The sequence below is a fragment of the Austrofundulus limnaeus genome, unplaced genomic scaffold (assembly GCF_001266775.1).
Source record: "Austrofundulus limnaeus strain Quisiro unplaced genomic scaffold, Austrofundulus_limnaeus-1.0 Scaffold22, whole genome shotgun sequence".
NCBI lineage: Eukaryota > Metazoa > Chordata > Actinopteri > Cyprinodontiformes > Rivulidae > Austrofundulus > Austrofundulus limnaeus.
Genome location: NW_013952424.1, coordinates 781,481 through 799,215, shown reverse-complemented (window position 1 = coordinate 799,215; position 17,735 = coordinate 781,481). Strand labels below are relative to the sequence as shown.

Genomic DNA, 17,735 nt, shown 5'->3' with positions numbered 1-17,735 from the left:
ATATATATATATTCTGTGTGTCTCCCGGGGGCAAAGCCCCCCTTGTCCTTAAAATCTAGTGACACCCCTGGCTACGACACTTGAAGTGCATCTTGGTCATAGGAGGAAGTGAAACAGGAACATAATTTATCCAAAACATATTTTGTTGTTTTGATGAAGATCTTGGCACAAACAGAGTCTGATCAGCAGCTGCTGGCAGGGAATGATTCACAAAACTTTCACACTTATTAAAGTCCTCAGCTTCCTGGACGAGCTCCCTCCCTCCAGGACAGAAATGTGTCATCAAAAGATGACGTTAATCACTCAGGACAACTTTGTATTGATTTTTACTGACTCTTCCCTCTGGAGCTAATCCATCATTGCTTACTGTAGGTCAATATTTATCTTTTTTCCTTCATTTGAAGCCATCTTTATTTATTTATTAAAAACACTGATGAGGCTGAAACACAAAAAGGCACAGTTAATTATTAGTTTTATATTTTGTGCTGAAGTTTGTCCTTTAGGTTAACTCTAACAAGCATATTTGCTTTTCTGTAGCTGCTTGAGATTCCGTCCTGTGTGTAAAATCTAATTATACTTAAAGATAATTAAGTTAATAGCTCATGCAGGTAACAAGCTTGTTCTCAGAAAGTCAAGATTGATGCCAGAGAGACGTGATGATGGCACCCCCACCTCCTCCTCCTCCTCCTCCTCCTCTCATATTCAGAGATAGAAAGAGGGTGGGGGGAGTTTGCTCCATATCCACTGAAAGCTGCCCGCACCGGTGAGACAGTCAGAGATGGAGCGGTCCGCAGGCGCCAAACCCCGGAGCGCAGCTGAATCTCCACACAGCTCATCCAAACAGTCTGAAGGAACAAACCAGAAGAAACACCACCAGCGGAGTGGAAAACCAAACCCTCCACATGGATCCAAACTTCACAGTAAACCGTTTTAAAGGTAAGTGACTTTGGAGAGCATTCTGTGTCCAGTTTGCGTAAAAACGCGACTGTGATCTCCGCGTCTTTTAATTTATTTTAAGGATGCAAAATTTGTTTTCATCTACACGAAGTTACGCTTTTAAATATGAGCAGAAAAAAAATACAGAAACATGACTCGAATTGGGTTTTTGTCATTTCAAAGTTGCAAAGGATGCAGCAACCGGAGGCTTTGGAACAAACGGGAAACGCTGTAATCCTGATGTCATAACCTCCACAAGAGCGCTTTAACCCAGATTATTGTAATGTAGCCTATAATTTCCCTGGAAACGTGGTGATTTAGCCTCATGTTAATCCTGCAGTGGAAAAACTGAATTAACTTTTTTTGTCTGGTAAAAAAATAGAAATAATAAAAATGTTGATTCAGCAGCAGAGTCTGCTCTGTTTGCTTTGAGAGTCCCTCTTCATTTCTGTTCCTCAGCTTTTCTCATTCCCGTTCTTTTCCAGGCAGCAGGTGATTATTTTATTAATTGGACATTTGCATGCATCACTTTATTAATGAGCACAAGTGGCGCACAAAATCCTGTTTACAGGACACACACACACACACAAACACACACACACAGGTTGCTTTTGATTATGTTGTCTTATTATCTTAAATAAAATAAAACAAACTGTAAAACAATGTGTGCACGTATGCAGCCCTCAAAACCCGTACTGCGTTGAGACACCTCTTGCATCAGTTGCATCAAGTCTCTTTATATGTCTGTATGCTCTTTGCTTCATCACTGGAGTTTTCTTCATGATCAAACTGCTGCAGCTCCTTCAGGTTGGATGGGTTCTGCTTGGCTCCAACAACCTTTAAGTCAAACGAATCTCAGTTGGGTTGAAGATTTGAACGAACCATTTCAGAACATTTAACTGCATCTTCATTAAACCACTGCAGTGTTGCTTCAGCCATGTGCTGGAAGGTGAACCTTTGTCCCAACACTCCAACATGTTCCATTCATAAATTCCTCTATATTTCGCTCCATCTTCGTGCTGACTCATCCCCACATCATGGTACTGTCACCACCATGCTTAACTGTAGGAATGGTATTCTCAACATGATGAGAGGTGTTGGTGGTCTAAATGTTTGGTCCCTTTTGACCACAGCACCTTATTCTATATTTGCTGTGCATGGAAAAAAATCCAAATAGTCCATATTTATTTTGCCAATTATTTTTTTCCTGCCATGAAACCTATAGCTCTGTGCAGCTTATAGAGGTCCTATGATCATATCTTTAGAATAGGTGCCCAGCTCCATCAGGGTTCTTGAATGTTTCTCTGATCTTCACTTTTCTTACTACTTTTAAGTGTTGAACAGTTAATTTTGGGACCTGTTGTAACCGGTGTAAATCATTTGACAGGTTCAGACATTAGACATTTAACATTAAGTGGCTTCTGCATTCACTTTTAATGTTGTTAGTCCATTAAATAGACATGTGGGACTGATAACCACTAATAACGTCCATTTAATGGACTGACAACATTCGAATTGGGTGGCTTCTGAAGGTTTTGATTGAGGCTTCAAAGCAAAGAAACTGTTTCTGTTGTGCATTTTTACGAATTATATATATAAAACTTTCCCCCTATTTAACTTCACTAATTTGGAGTATTTTTGTATATTTATATAGCAAGATTTTAAAAAATCTAATTAAATTCCAAGTTGTAAGGAAATAAAACTAATTGCAACTCACCAAAGGATACTGCTACCCAGTTTCCTTTATCTGCCAGAACTAGGCCATCTTTAGTTTGGACTTCAAGCCTTTTAGCAAAATCTGTCTTTTCAGTGGAGACCGGAGATTTGTGATCGATTTGATTGTGTTATGAAGGCAGAGGGTGCTTGACATTTAAGAGGGGCTGCTTCTAATCAAATTCAAGCAGTCTCTTGTGATTTTTGTCCCACAACAAGAGCATCAAACAGCCATCTGAGGAAAACAAAAGTGTTCTAGAAACACCTGATTGGATTGTTTAAGGCAATCCTGCAACAATAACATCCACAGACTCAGAAAGGGGGAAAAAGCCAAGCAAAAACAGATGGCACTTTCTGCACATAATTTAGAAGAGCTACTTTGCCTTTTAAAAAAAGAAACAAAAAAAAAGTTTTGCCTCCTGACTGCTTGAGTGGAGAGCAGATGGTATTATCCATGCTACTGCTGTGGGATTTTTTTTTTCCAGCAATGTCACTTATTGGCATGGTGAGATTCACCCTGGATTGATGTTCTTGTCCTTAAYAGTGAAAGAAGCAGAACTTGAGCTATTGATCCTCTTCCTTTCAAGCCTCCATCTCTACAGAGCACAGCTCACCTACCTCTTGGAACATGATGAAGCAGCTTCAGTGTCATAGGAGAATAAATAAAGGGGTAAATGAGATGAAAATGTATTGATCAGTGTATTATGATGCCTTTCTTCTGGTCCTGACTATTGTTACTGAAAGGACACAACAGAAATATGAGGCAGGGAGGAGTTGAGATAATCACGTTTAATGATTTATGTCCTGATGCAGAAATGCAAGAGGGATTTTTAACCTTATTAGGCCACTTAGACTATCATTACTGCTGCTCAGACTGTGATTAAAGGAGGGAATCACTGCAATAAAATTAGCTGGTGCCTCTTTTCGAAGTGGAGTTTTCCTTTAGAGTTTCGAACAAGCAGCATTCAAGAAACTGGTCAGGGTGTTATTTGCACAATAAGCTTTTAATGCACAGAAACTTGTTCTTTTACATGATTCAGAACAATCACGCTCCATGAAGTGTCTTATTTTTTTCTCATAGCCAMATTTTTTCCCTTTTCTGCCTTCTAAACATAATCCTCTTCCTGAGTGTTCATTTTGATTGTATGTTTGTAGAGACAATCATTTTATTTATTTATTTTTGCCCAGACTGACCCATTTTTTCTCTCAATCCGTCAGATTCTCCTGGTGCTACCGTGTGATTCTGTTCGGGACCTGATGCGTGTCAAGGGGCTATGGTGAGGCCATGTGCACAGGCTGGTGTGAGAAGAGATGCGCCACAGTCGGTGGAGGAAGAGGAAGGGGGAGAATTACAAGTCTGGACTTCTACTCGTGGTTGTGCGTGTCCCTCTTGTTCTCAGCTCTGCCGGGTCAAGCGACCCCGCAGTGCCCGGACAGGTGTCACTGCGCTTGGGACACGTTCACCGTTGTGTGCTCGGATGCTGGGCTACGAGAAATCCCGGAGGGGATCCCGCCGGAGACGGTCTCTCTCCACTTGGAACGCAACTACATTCGAAGCATCCCAGAGAGTGCCTTCAGCCACTTGGTCCACCTGCAGGATCTTTACCTCTCCGACAACCGGATCGAGACACTATCCACTGGAGCCCTGCTCCATCTGGGGCCCAAGCTGCGCCTGCTGGACCTCTCGTATAACCAGCTGAGGCACGCCAGCAGGGAGGAGTTCGGCTCAACTCGAGCGAAGACGCGCCTCTTCCACAACCCCTGGCACTGCGACTGCACCCTGCAGGAGCTGATGGAGACCCTGAACCTGGAGGCCGAGACGGTGAACGAGATCATCTGCAAGAGCTCTGTGCGGGGGGTGGGTGAGGGGGGCCGGTGGGAGGACCCGGGGTCACAGGGCGAGCACGCGGGCCAGCCGCTGGTCAAGCTTTTGGATTCTGGGGTGAATTTTTGCAGCCTGCAGAGGAAGACCACCGATGTGGCCATGCTGGTGACCATGTTCGTGTGGTTCTTTATGGTCATCGTGTACGTCGTGTACTACGTTAGGCAGAACCAAGCGGAGGCCCGCAGGCATTTAGAGTACTTGAAGAGTTTACCCAGTCCACGCAAGACCCCCACTGAGACAGACACCCTGAGCACTGGTTTCTGAGGACTTTTAATTGGAACATTCACACATCATCTTAATAGACAATGACTCCACAATCCTCAAGAATTTCATGTAAACCAACTGTGGAGGATGATAAACAGAGAGGGAATTCATGTCTTACAACTGTTTAATTTCTTCTTTAACTTTTTCCTTCTTTTTAATTAAAAAACAAGTTTACAATTGTCTATTGTGCTCACTGCACAGACAAAAAGGAGAAGAGTGAAAAAATGTAGCAGAAGTGAAGATAAAACAAGYCCACGTAGTGTATAGAGAAAGGCATTTGAACTTAATAACAGTCTGTCTCTTTTTGTAGCTCATCTTTTCTTCTCTTGCCATGCCTCATAATTTGCTCTTTTATCTTTCATTAGGCTCTAATTATGAGAGTCTGAGCAGCTGACCCCTAATGAACACCTAAAAAAGGCACTAATCAGTGTGATTTCAGGTGTGCAGGCTCTTTTAATGCACACACATGTCTGCATATATGGTGCTTTGATTCATTGTTCTGGCCATTTTTACTTTGATTACTTTGAGTTAGCACTATTTAAGTCTTTATTACACAATCTCTATGCCAGATTCGGCGGTTCCAGCGGAGAGCTGCTGATCTAAATTTACTCCCAGAAAGGCAATAGAGCTGGAAGTGAATTACTTTGTCTCCACTCTGCAGCACTCAGCTCTGAAAACCTCTGGCCTGCTTCATATACATATAGATGTTATTGATTGGTGTGAAGAAATTTCATTCCGTTTTAAATATGGATTTGTGTTGCCAWCTATTCAGAGAAAAGCTGTTAGTTAATGTCGGAGTTGTTTCTTTTTTTTTGGTCGTCCTATTTTCGCATCGACTCCATCCTAATGGAATCTATTTTTGCAGCCAATAAAATATTAGCACATAATTTAATACGAAAGTAATCATTTGTCCCTTCAGAACATTTATTTCTTGCTGCAAACACTGATCAAATTCTGACTGGATTAACAGCCACAATTGATGTTTAAATTGATTTTATTGAATCATATTTTCTATTGAAATAACTGTATGGAGTCTAAAGAGAAGGTTTGCATTGGATTTAAATATGTCATTATTTTTCTTGCATTAAGTCTAAATGGATCATTGCAATTAGCACCCCCAAACATGCCACATCACATTTTAGCTCAATAACTATGAAAATGACTGAGGTTTGATACATTTGGGTTTGCTAAGTTGGATCAGTTGTGGTGGCCATTTTGAATTGGGTTCACTCTAGATCTACATCCAATAGTAAATAAACTAATTTAATGAGGTTTTTTATTTCATTTTCTGTAAACTGTGTGGGTAAATGTTGCCCTATCATAATGTGGTCAACAATATTTGTTCACCATACAATTCATTGAAGATATTGACATTTATACTGCAATATATTTGTTCAAATTGGAAATTATTTACATTTTTTTCTCCATGATCAATTCCTAAAGATCATATTGTCGTTTAGTCACTAACACAACTTTGTTGTATGTTTAACACGTAATAAAAAGATGTCCAACTGTCTGTAATTATGGTATGTAGAAGAAACRAACACAATTTAGATTAGAGTTAGATCATCTCAGTAAGGTGTGTTATATAATTGTTGGAGAGACAGGATGTAATATGTGTCACTTAGATTCAGGAAATTAAGGTTCACTTGAAATTTTTACAGTTTATGTTTAATCACAACTTCAAAAAATCAAAAAAAGACTGTGAAAGTATCAAGTTGTGACTATCAAAGTTTTGTGGATAAATGTTGCACATTTAGCCAATATAAATAACTTCTGACTGTTTGCTGTTTGTCACAAATAATCTGTCTGGATTTGATTTTGTTRCAAATTGCACTTTCCTCAATTGCATCGTTGGATTTAAAGTCTGGGAACCTGTTTTATTTGTTGTGCTTTCAGCTACTACCTCACCAAATTCTAGCTCAGTATTTATTAAAATTGATGGCAATATAGCCTTTTTTTGTATGTGTTTTCTAAGTTTCATTAGCTATGGCAGTCATCTTAAATCAAGCTGACTCCAAAAGATGATCAGTTGTAGATGTATGTCCAAAGATTGGTTTCTGGGACTTTCATCAAAATGAGCCGAGGAAAAAGACAAGAAGACAAATAGAAGCAATAAGAGACAGGAAGAGATAATCAGTTCACTAATTTAACTGTTTTACTGTGTTTCACATTTCATTAACTACAGAAAAAAGGCTCAAATATCTGCCATWAATCCATTGATAATGCAAATCAAAATTTGCCAGTCACTTTTTAACATCACTTTCTGTTTCTGTTTTACAGTTTAAGCCAAACATAAAGTGGAAGTGAGGTGCAGCACATTTAAATGTGTGTTGTTGTTTTTAAATAGAACAATTCAAACTTTTTCCCACAAATATTTCAGCACTGAGTGGGAAACAAGTAAAAAAAAAAAAAACACAACTTCAAGTTACTTGGTTTTTGTCTTTTATTTCCAATTTACATTAATTAAAATGTAACAAAACAAGGCAAGATCATCATAATAATATAATAATAATAATGCTATTATTATTAATAATAATACTATTATTAATAATAAAAAATATACACAACCTCACACAAATGAGCCCTCTGTGCTGGCTTTGGAACATCAATCAAACACACCTGGAAAATCACTTCTGTATGTGTSTATGTGTGTGTGTGTGTGTGAACAGAGGGTCTGCGCTGTGTGAGGGGACTGATAGAAGGCAATAGACAGATGGGAGGGGGTCACAGCAAATTGTGGGGGCAGCAGACTGGGCTTTCACAACCAACCATAGACGTCATTCTGATCCAAAACATGAAATTTTCAAAAAAAAAATTTTTTAGGAAATAACAATTTAGATTAATCAATGTTTTTATTTTTTATTGTGAGGTAGATTTAAAAGGGAAAAAAATCAAAAGAAGGTAAAATTCATCCTAATTCCCTTGATTGCAAAAACTACTCAGGGTGCTTTTTCTTCAAAGAAAGAAAATAGACGCAGAAAGGGTTCAAGTTTAGACATTTGCCATGATGAAATTAAAAAATCCAGGGTGAAATGCTCTGCAATGAGCTGTGTATGTATATGTATACAAACATATACATATATATACAAATGTAGAAAATGATATTTGTGTGTATCTGTTTGGTAAAAAAATACAAACTGTTTTACAACAATAGCACCATTGACTTTATTATAATACACAGCAATTTTTGATACAAATGACGGCGGCTGAAATAGGAACACTTGCACTCTCTACAGTACGTTGTTAGATTTTTGGTTTCAAACAAATATGTTTTTTTTAGTGGATGTGACATAAAAGCATTGGGATGATTAGAAAAGAGGAGGAAGTAAGAGAGGAAGTTGGCTGATGAGTTTTTTTCTCCTTAAATATACGTAAGCAGGTTTATTTTTTACTACTTTGCAACAAACTCGGTCCTCTCATACCTGAGATCCACACCCAAACAATAAATAATCAATGCCAACACACTGTTCTCTCTCTTGTTCTCAGGTATGTTCCGTTATTCTCCTCATACTTCCTCTTATTTGTTCAGAAGATAAAAGATAGATGGCAGAGAGGGGGATTTAAGAGAATCGAGGGTGTCCATGAGGGGAGGGATAGAAGACTGAAGGCAACGCTGGAGGAATCACAAAGGACAGTTGCCGCTGCCATTCAGTGCAGATATCCTATGAAGTTCGACTTGAAATAAAAACACTTTTTACTTAGAAAAACAGTCCCGTTGAAAATAAAAGTGTCTCGATTTTTCCTTTTCTCTCTTTCTCTCCTTTTTTTTCTGAAGCGTGCTTCTCATTCATTTTCTTAATTTATTCTTTCCTAAAGTTTCCACTTCTTCTTGCTCCTCGGTTCGATTGCTTGTTCGTTTTACAAGAAGCAGACCGGCCCGACATCAACTCCAAACTCCTGGTCTGCTCCACCAATATCCATGGGGGCAATGTCCACAAGGGGCAGGCGAGAGGTCTTCTGCGACCTGTATTCAATCACTGTCTTGCCCCAGTGTCCTGTGTGTCTCTGTTTAGAGGAAAAAAAAAACATTTCACAATAGTATTTGGATGAYCTTGGACTTCTTTGTAGCAGCAGACATTTAGATGATTTAAGTGAATTAAAATGACGTCATACGAGTGTTAATAGGATTTCTTACCGTGCAGCCGTCCTCCATGACGCTGTAGGTGAAGCGGCTGTTGCCCTCRGCTCTGATCTCCACGTCGTTGGAGCCCTGCAGCAGCACGGCCTTCTTCAGGTTGCCCGTCGAGGCGTCCATGTAGGCCACGCTGTTCTTACAGTGGTAGGTGAGGTTTTGAGACGCTTCGGTGGACAGAAGTCTCAGGAATGTCATCTGAATGGCAGCGGTGTTGGGCGCCAGGCTGTCATCACCATATCCAAACTGCAAGAAAAATAATTCGATAAGCTTAATGTTACTGATGCATTTTTCATGTGTAAGCTACACGTTTTATGTTTTTGCAAYGTTTTAGAGTCACAAACAGAACATTTTCAGATCTTAAAACGGAARCAAGTTTTTGAAAATAATTGCTATTATCTGTATTCATATTTTAGAGTGGGTACGAATCTCTTAAAGAGTCCTAAAATATAAAACAAATTCTGATATTACGAGTCAATCACGATGCTGTGTTTTCAGTGCAAAAAAAAGCTAAAACAAACGTAAAACTCACRTGAAATCCTCCATTCATCGTCTCTCCAAACCAGATGTGTTTGCGGTCTTTGCTCTTGCTGGACCACCAGTTCTTGCGAGGGATTTTGGCAGGTTTGGGGTAAATGCAGGACTCTCCTGTCTCCATGTTGCAGAAGACCTTGATTGCATCTACAGTGCAGCCCTGATTGGGATCAATCCAGTACTCACCTGCAAATAGAGTGAAAATAAAAACCGACACATGACCCTGTTCCTTCAAATCACTTTTTCTCTTTAACTTCTTAAAAAAGCTCTCAATGAGCCAGGATGTCTTGCATGTTTTGCCACACTGTGTTTTATTATTTTAAAATGCAAACATTTAGGGCAAACTAGGTTTGACTTACTTTCTAAAACTTGAGATCCCAGTCTAGCCTCTGTCTGCTTCATTATCTCCCTCCCAATTCAACCAATTCCCCCCACTGTCACTCACCACTCTTCCAGTCTGGGTGGCAGAGCTTCAGATCTCTGCAGGTGCGAGCAGGGTTCTTCTTGGATCCCTCGGGGCTGCGGATGTTTTCAATCTGGTTGTTCAGAGATTTGAGCGTGGCGTCCACCTCGGCGTCGTGCTGACGGAGATTCCCAGCGGCCTGGTCGGCCCTCATGTACCTGAGAGGATCGGGCGACTTCTCGGTTTGGCCCAGACCAGCAAAGGCAGACATGTCAACGCCAGGGCCAGGGGGACCAGGAGGACCAGGGGGCCCGGGGTTTCCAGGAGGACCCTGAGAGACAAAACAGAAAACTCAGATTAGACATGCATGATTTCATGCCAAACCTTGCTCTCATTCTGCTATTCATGCAAAGTCGCACTCTAAGCCATTCTGAAGCCATGAAGACTCTTTAATATCAACATATATATTTATTTTTGTGTCAAACTGTTAMATAAATTAAAGTTTCAGATATTTTTTTTCCAACCAAAAACCGATCAGCGTCCATTCTAGTCTGGTTTTAAAAAGGGAATGTTTTCCAAAAGTACTCACAGCTGGGCCACTTTCTCCACTGCGACCACGAGGTCCAGGAGGACCAATGGGTCCTGGCAAACCATATGAACCATCCTTTCCAGCAGGGCCAACGGGTCCAGGTGGTCCCTACAGAAAACAGAAGATAAAACTGTCAGAATATACAAAGATGAAAAGTGTACCGGTAATTATAAATTATTAATAAAAATAGGTAATAAAATCCAAATTCAATGAGATGAAAAAAAAAAAAAACACCACTCTGATGCTGAATGACAAAAAATGTATAATTTAATTTGGAATTAAATGAATGTTTTCATATTTTTAAATATATCTGAGCATTTAGATGATATTGGTACTCACTCTTTGTCCAGCAGGTCCAGAAGGTCCAGTAGCACCCTGGTCTCCAGGTTGACCCTAATGCAGAAAAAAGCACAGTGAATATCAGATGTTAATGCAAAACCATTTTGAACCAATGCAACACAAGAAGTTTAAGGATAAAAATATCTGAACAGTGAATCGGACTTCTTACCGGGGGTCCAGGAAGCCCCTGCAAACCAGTGAAACCTCTGTGTCCCTTCTGTCCTCTCTCACCAGACTCTCCAGACTCTCCCTTGTCACCACGAGGTCCTTGGGGTCCCTGAGAACACATACACAACAAATGTTTTTAAATGGCTACTGACTCCTGTGTGCAGAGCTAAAAAAGGACATCTTTCAAACCCTGACAATAATTAAACTGATTTAGTGTTCACATACAGGCATCCCCCTGGCTCCAGCAGGTCCTGGAGATCCAGCAGGTCCTTGTGCGCCCTACAAAACAAGACAACCAGGAGAGGTGATATTTTAACAAGATTAAATGATTGTGTTATTCTCAACAGATTGTTCACATACAGCGTAAGACCTACACTTMTAGCATGACTTAAAAGGTCAGCGTATTTTAAAACACATCTAAAAGGAAACTGATGCTGAAATTGTAGATAACCTTTAATAAAATGCACAGAATAAATGATATGCAAATGAGAAAAGCAATCATGTGGTTTAATTATCTCTCTAACAAAAGTCTGTYAGAGATAAAACACTGGAGAAATCAGTATCAGGCGATATGCTAATTTTCTGTGAGCATACATTTGCCTTATTTTAAGTGTCACAGACAATAAAAATCCTTTAATCTTTAGAACTTTTTAAACATTTTTCTTTTGKAAAAAAAAAATACAAACTATTCTGCTACACAGTGAGAATGATATGCTCCCTTGTGTCGGAGTCATTACTCACAGGCTCTCCTCTGTCTCCTTGTTTGCCAGTGGGTCCCACTGGGCCCGGAGCACCGAGCGCACCTGGAGCACCAGGAGCACCTGCAGGACCAGTGTTACCGCGATCGCCCTGCAACACAAAGAGAACAACAGAGACAAAGGAGAAGGTCWGTTTAACAGAATCATTGCTGTTTACATAATGTGAGCATATAGAAAACACATATTTGCCCTTTGAAGTGACATAATGCACGWATATGATTAAAATACAACAACAAGAAAAGGGTTTGTGATTGCTCAGTGGTTAATTAATGCAGTTTGAAAATTTATCCTTAATAAAGAATTGCTTCAAAACTATTATACTGGTGTATAATCCCACATACAGTATTGGCCAAAAACATTAAAACCTCTGACAGGTCAACTGAGCTACACTGCTTATCTTGATTAAATACAGAGTTCTGCTAAAAAACTGGATGTTTTTGGACACCAATATATACTTTTTCAGCTCAACTAAAGTCCAATCCCCCCTCCCACATGGCAGCAAATTGCTTCTCTACAGTAGCAGACCCCATCTCTCAGCATCTGTGGGAACCAGAGTCCAGGCCACAGAGATAAGACCTCACAAGTCAAACCCCAAGGGATCTCATCTACAGGATGCTTTCTATTTGTCAGACTTATTTTAAAGATTATTTCAGTCCTAGCTGAGTCATAATGTAATGTGTAATGTATCATGGTGGTGTTGACGCCGATGTTTTTCACCTTGATTCCAGCAGAACCGTCTCTACCCGGAGGTCCGTCAGATCCAGGGTTGCCCTGTCAGACATCAGACAAATATGAAGCTTTTCTTGTATGCACCTGCACCTCTGTACCTCATCAGATGTCCTACTGAATAGAAATCAGCTGCATAATGAAGCCCGCTACATTCGAACACATTAATAATTTGTTGYAAACACAATGAAAATAGATTTGCGATGCAAACCTTTGGTGCATTTTAAACGGCACGCCGCGGGACTGAAACTGGCCTAGATKTGACAGCTGCACAATCAAATACATGATGGATGGTGTACATGTTAGTCATTKCCTGACCTCTCTGCCAGGCTCCCCTGCAGGTCCTGTGAGTCCAGGAGGTCCAACAGGTCCAGGGGGTCCACGGTCTCCAGCACCACCAGTGGCTCCCTGCTTTCCAGGCTCACCCTGAGAGGAAAAAAAAACCTCTTTATTTTGTTTTGTCAAAATGACACAAATYGTTCTTTAAATCACACAGTTTGTGGGATTGTGCTGTAGATTCACTGTAAAACCTGGGTACATTACATTTGTTGACACATGTGGTTGTTTATAAACAGCTAAAAGTAAAATTTTATATGACAATATGTTCTCACTGTTGGACAGTCAGTCTGCATCCTAAAATCCAAACTTTAAAACACGAACATTTTTAGTGTGTTTCTGTGACTGTTTGAATTATGAATCTCTGATTTATTAAATACTGGTCAGTAGTTTGAGGCGTGTTTGCTTCACGTTTTTGTCCCAGGATTCAAAAGCAACGGACAGTCCTTAGTAATTATTATTAAGCACAAATCTATTTAATCAGCTTATATGATTAAATCCTGCYYGAYCAAACCAGATGACAACGATARACAAGAAAACTGTCARATAATCAGYTTTYACACATACACACTATTTTACACAGTATTTATTTATAATAAATATATACATTAGGTCACTTATTATTTAAAGTGTGATTATTTTATCTAAATAGAAATATTTAAAATCCAAATCTAATCAAAGAATCTGGATTTATAGTTTAATAAAAGGTTTTAAATCTAAAGTTGTCCTGGTGAGTTTATATTCACTGCAGATTTCCTTCATCCATCCTCTGAATAATTGATGGTATAGATGTGCTCACTGACATGTAAATAGAAAACATGTCACATATCAAATCGTGTGACATTTGAGTTTTTATTTATTTATTTATGGCATAATGTATATTAAATCAGAAAGGGAAAACCACTGGTTTAACATGAGATGTGTTTTGACTGCGATTAAATGAGAACACAGCCAAATGTCAGTCTGGAGCATGTCTGCTGGTTTTCCACCTTTACTTCACTGAGCGACAAAAACAGTYGGTTTTGTGTTCCTATGACAAGTTCATGAATATTTATTATGARCAACGATGGCAGGGATGGTTGTGCTTTCACCTACTGAATCTGCCTGTCCACTTGTGTTTGTGTCATTGTGACATGTGCTCCAAAAAAAAAAAAAAAAGAGACACACACTCACTCAGAAGCCATTGCAGATGAGGTTTTGAGTTTTTTTTTTTTTTTTTTTTTGGGGGGGGGGGGGGTGTTATATGTCTGAACGGTTTCTGTTGCAACTGTGACAGAAACCGTCACAGAACTGAGCAAATGTTTGCTGAAATAAATCTGAGAGTTGAGTTTGTTTATGGCTCATACAGCAGAAAATGTGCTGAAACTAACAGGGAGAAGAAAAAATATGTTCAAATTATACATTTTTTTCATCTTCTTTCAGTTTGATACACTTTATGATACAGAGAACATTTCCAAACCTAGCAGAAAAGGTAAGGAATTAGTGTTTGTTAGATTATTTCTTGYTGWAACAACGCTTCTTGGCAACAAAACTTAAACWATTGGTAAGCCTGTTAAATTACCTTTGAAATAGTGCCACATTTGTAAGGAACATGTATTTGTTGGGTGAGCAGTACAGCTGTATATATGGGTTGTGCACATTAAAAATTTGCCAAATCTCTGCCATTGCCAAACATTGCTATAAACATTTGTTTATTTATTTATTTATTACAAAAAAAATTATTCTGGTATATGGGATAAATCTTGTGCCAGCAGGAACTGACTTTGATTTGCTCAGATTGAATCTCAATGTGCAGAATTTTAAATTGAATTCATTGGTTTGAAAATAAATTTAAACTGAATTTAAAGTATTTGTTGGGTGAGCAGTACAGCTGTATATATGGGTTGTGCACATTAAAAATTTGCCAAATCTCTGCCATTGCCAAACATTGCTATAAACACTTGTTTATTTATTTATTTATTACAAAAAAAATTATTCTGGTATATGGGATAAATCTTGTGCCAGCAGGAACAGACTTTGATTTGCTCAGATTGAATCTGAGCGGAATGCATTGGTTTGAAAATAAATTTCACTAAATTGAAACTGAATTTAATGATTTGAAACTTAACTGTATTTTGGTTTATTAAAATTTCASTTTGATTACTTTCACTTTCACCATTTTTGCTTGACAATGTTGGATAAAATTAATCCTGCGGCAGATGATTTCAGGAACAAAAGGTATTTCTATCACAGAACAGTTCCTCCCGTCCACCCCTTAAAAAATGAAAAAAATATCTGCAAATTCTATTTTTATATCATCATTTTGGCCTTGTATACAATCAAAACAATATTATAACAGTCAAACAATATAAAGTCTCAATAATAGTGTCAAATAATCACATTTTTAAATGTTTTCAAATTTTTTACAGTGTGTTGTATACTGATGTAGTTCTAAGTTCTGATTTTGTGTTTTTAGTCTGTTTCTGTTTATCCTCTTTAGTTTTTTCCCTCTCAGTTGTTTCCTAATTATCACAGCTGAACTTCTGTAAATATAGTTATTATGTAATATTTTAATCAAATTATTCATTAAGTGACAAAAAAGGCAATTGACAAACAAGTCAATAAAAAGGATTTGCAGGTTTTGAGGATACTTACAGAAGGCCCAGGCAGACCAGGGAAACCTCTTTCACCTCGCTGTCCAGGCAGACCAACAATACCGCGCTGACCAGCCAATCCCTGAGGACCTGAAGGACCCAGTGGACCCTGAGGAGAAAAAACAAACAGCAGAAACCCCAATTACCAGGATGGTATGGTGTGATTTATTTATCAGTTTGGATCATTAAGCACTTTAAAAAGAAGCCACATACTTTTATTTTTTTTAAGAATTCCTATATAAATATGTAACAGCTGTACATCTTCTGTCACTTATTGCACACAAGATTTGAGTCCCAGCAGCAGCATCAGAATACATTTCTCCACCAGCTCTCTGTTCTGCTTCAGCCTCACATCCACAGGCTGCTCTGTCAAACCGTCTCGCAGCTCCCTGGAACCATGTTCACAACGAACACCTGACTCCAAGTGACGGCTGAGACACACCAGTAGGCAGATAAAGGCTTTGATGTGATGAAACAAGATTCAAGACTTTATACACAGGATGAAATCTATAGGAAGGAGACGCAGCAGCTGCCTCAGTGTTTGAGAGGGTGATCCTCTGTGACACGGGCTGTCATTATCCTGACGGGACTCGTCATGTGTTTGTGACTGGTGTGTGTGTGTGTGTGTGACTCTGAGTGGTGGGAGGGCACAAGCCTGGAGTCTCATCATCAGACTGTCTCTAGATTGTGCTGCTCGGCGTCGTCATATGTCTTAGTCTGCTATTAGAGCCCGTGATGGACACTGACAACTCTGTGTATCAATGCGTACTTGGTCCATTACTACTAAAAGTGTCTCATAGGTTGAAAGAAATACACTAAAGGGGCTAGAAATATAAAATACAAAAAAACTTCTTTTTTCTTCAGAGTAAACTTTTTTCTTTAAGAGGATAACCAAACACATACGCATCAGTATGAAACCAAATATTTTACATTTTGTTTGAATTTAGGGTCAGAAATTTCCAGATTCTAAAAAAAAGAGAAGAAAAATGTCTCAGTGTCAGGTGTTTCCTGTGGTACTCACAGGAGGACCATCCTCTCCAGCATCTCCTTTCTCTCCCGGAGTTCCTGCAGGACCACGAAGTCCAGCGTCACCCTGTCTGCCTGGAGGTCCAGAGTCTCCTCTCACACCCTTGGGTCCATCTTTACCGGGAGGTCCGGCAGGACCAGCGGGTCCAGGATTACCCTAACGAGGAGACATAAATAAAATTGTTAGAAATATCAAATGAATAACAGGAGAATTCTTTTTAAAGTTAAGAGACTCAAACGGAGAACTTCATCAGACAAGAAGAGAAATTTTTTGTCATCTGCTTCAAATTCTTTCTTATAACTCATTATATTTACCAGCGTCAGACTTTGAGATGATGTCCCTCTTTTAAGTTAAATGGTAATATTCTACAGTGTCCTGCTGTGACAGACAAATTGCTTTTGGAAGTGCGTGGGTGCTGGTGAAGTGAGTGAATAATTTACATTTTCTTTAAATCAGATGGCATTTAGAACAAAAACGACTGCTTCTGCTGCACATTAAATAAGACAAAAGCTTTGTTCTTGGTGTGTTTCTTATGTTTTTCATGCTGCTAAACTCTAATTAAGTTAGTTTTCTATGAAACACATTAAATAAATGTTAAAGTATTTACTTTGTTTGATGGATTTAAGTGGACGCTTAACTTACGTTGGGACCAGGAGGTCCAACTCTGCCAGCAGCTCCAGGGAAACCAGTAGCACCCTAAGAAAAAAATATATATACAAAATTCAAGCATTTGCACATGTTAAGCCTTGCAATTATTAATTGTGGGACACTTAAAAACAATAAAGACAAACAGTCACTTACAGGAGGTCCCTGAGCACCACGAGCACCTTTAGGTCCAAAAACTCCTGTAGGACCCTGGAACAGAAAACATTCTGTTTGTTACAATATGACCTTTTGTTTTCTGTTTTATTTATTTTTTTATTTTTTGTGCATCAGCTAGTCTTTTATTCTGCCTCGTGCTGCACAAAAACTGACAAGGTCACCTGTCACTGTGACCTGCTGTTAAATCCATAAAYGTTCAACAAAGAGATAAAAAAGAAAGGTTCTGCTGAACAGTGCATAAAAGCCAGATTCTTTTTTTTTATTCTGTGAAATGTCAGTCATTCTGTATCTTTTTTTTAAAAAGTATATATAAATCATTCCTTTTATATTAAAAAACAAACACATTTTTTTGTTGAAGGCATCCCTCAAAACAAAGCTAACAAAAAGAAGTGTTAGCACATCATCCATCCATCCATCCATCCATCCATCCATCCATCCATCCATCCATCCATCCATCCATCCATCCA

The 17,735-nt window shown here is 39.0% G+C and overlaps 2 protein-coding genes across 2 annotated transcripts in view; one reads left to right on the top strand and one right to left on the bottom strand.

Annotated features, from left to right (window-relative positions):
- Positions 1-751: 751 nt before the first annotated feature.
- Positions 752-6,602, top strand: LOC106514727 (leucine-rich repeat-containing protein 3). The gene is made up of 2 exons (XM_014004128.1): positions 752-936; positions 3,868-6,602. Exon 2 carries the CDS (start codon positions 3,935-3,937, stop codon positions 4,796-4,798), a length of 864 nt encoding a protein of 287 aa, XP_013859582.1. The 5' UTR covers positions 752-936; positions 3,868-3,934; the 3' UTR covers positions 4,799-6,602.
- A 1,093-nt stretch (positions 6,603-7,695) lies between these two features.
- Positions 7,696-17,735, bottom strand: part of col2a1b (collagen, type II, alpha 1b) — a gene marked incomplete at its 5' end in the record, with an annotated part of 25,239 nt that continues 15,199 nt past the window's right edge. Inside the window, 15 exon segments of the mRNA XM_014004127.1 lie at positions 7,696-8,806; positions 8,937-9,179; positions 9,466-9,653; positions 9,913-10,201; positions 10,460-10,567; positions 10,799-10,852; positions 10,968-11,075; positions 11,192-11,245; positions 11,708-11,815; positions 12,442-12,495; positions 12,769-12,876; positions 15,421-15,528; positions 16,441-16,602; positions 17,089-17,142; positions 17,248-17,301. Coding sequence (XP_013859581.1) covers positions 8,660-8,806; positions 8,937-9,179; positions 9,466-9,653; positions 9,913-10,201; positions 10,460-10,567; positions 10,799-10,852; positions 10,968-11,075; positions 11,192-11,245; positions 11,708-11,815; positions 12,442-12,495; positions 12,769-12,876; positions 15,421-15,528; positions 16,441-16,602; positions 17,089-17,142; positions 17,248-17,301 — 1,839 coding nt within the window.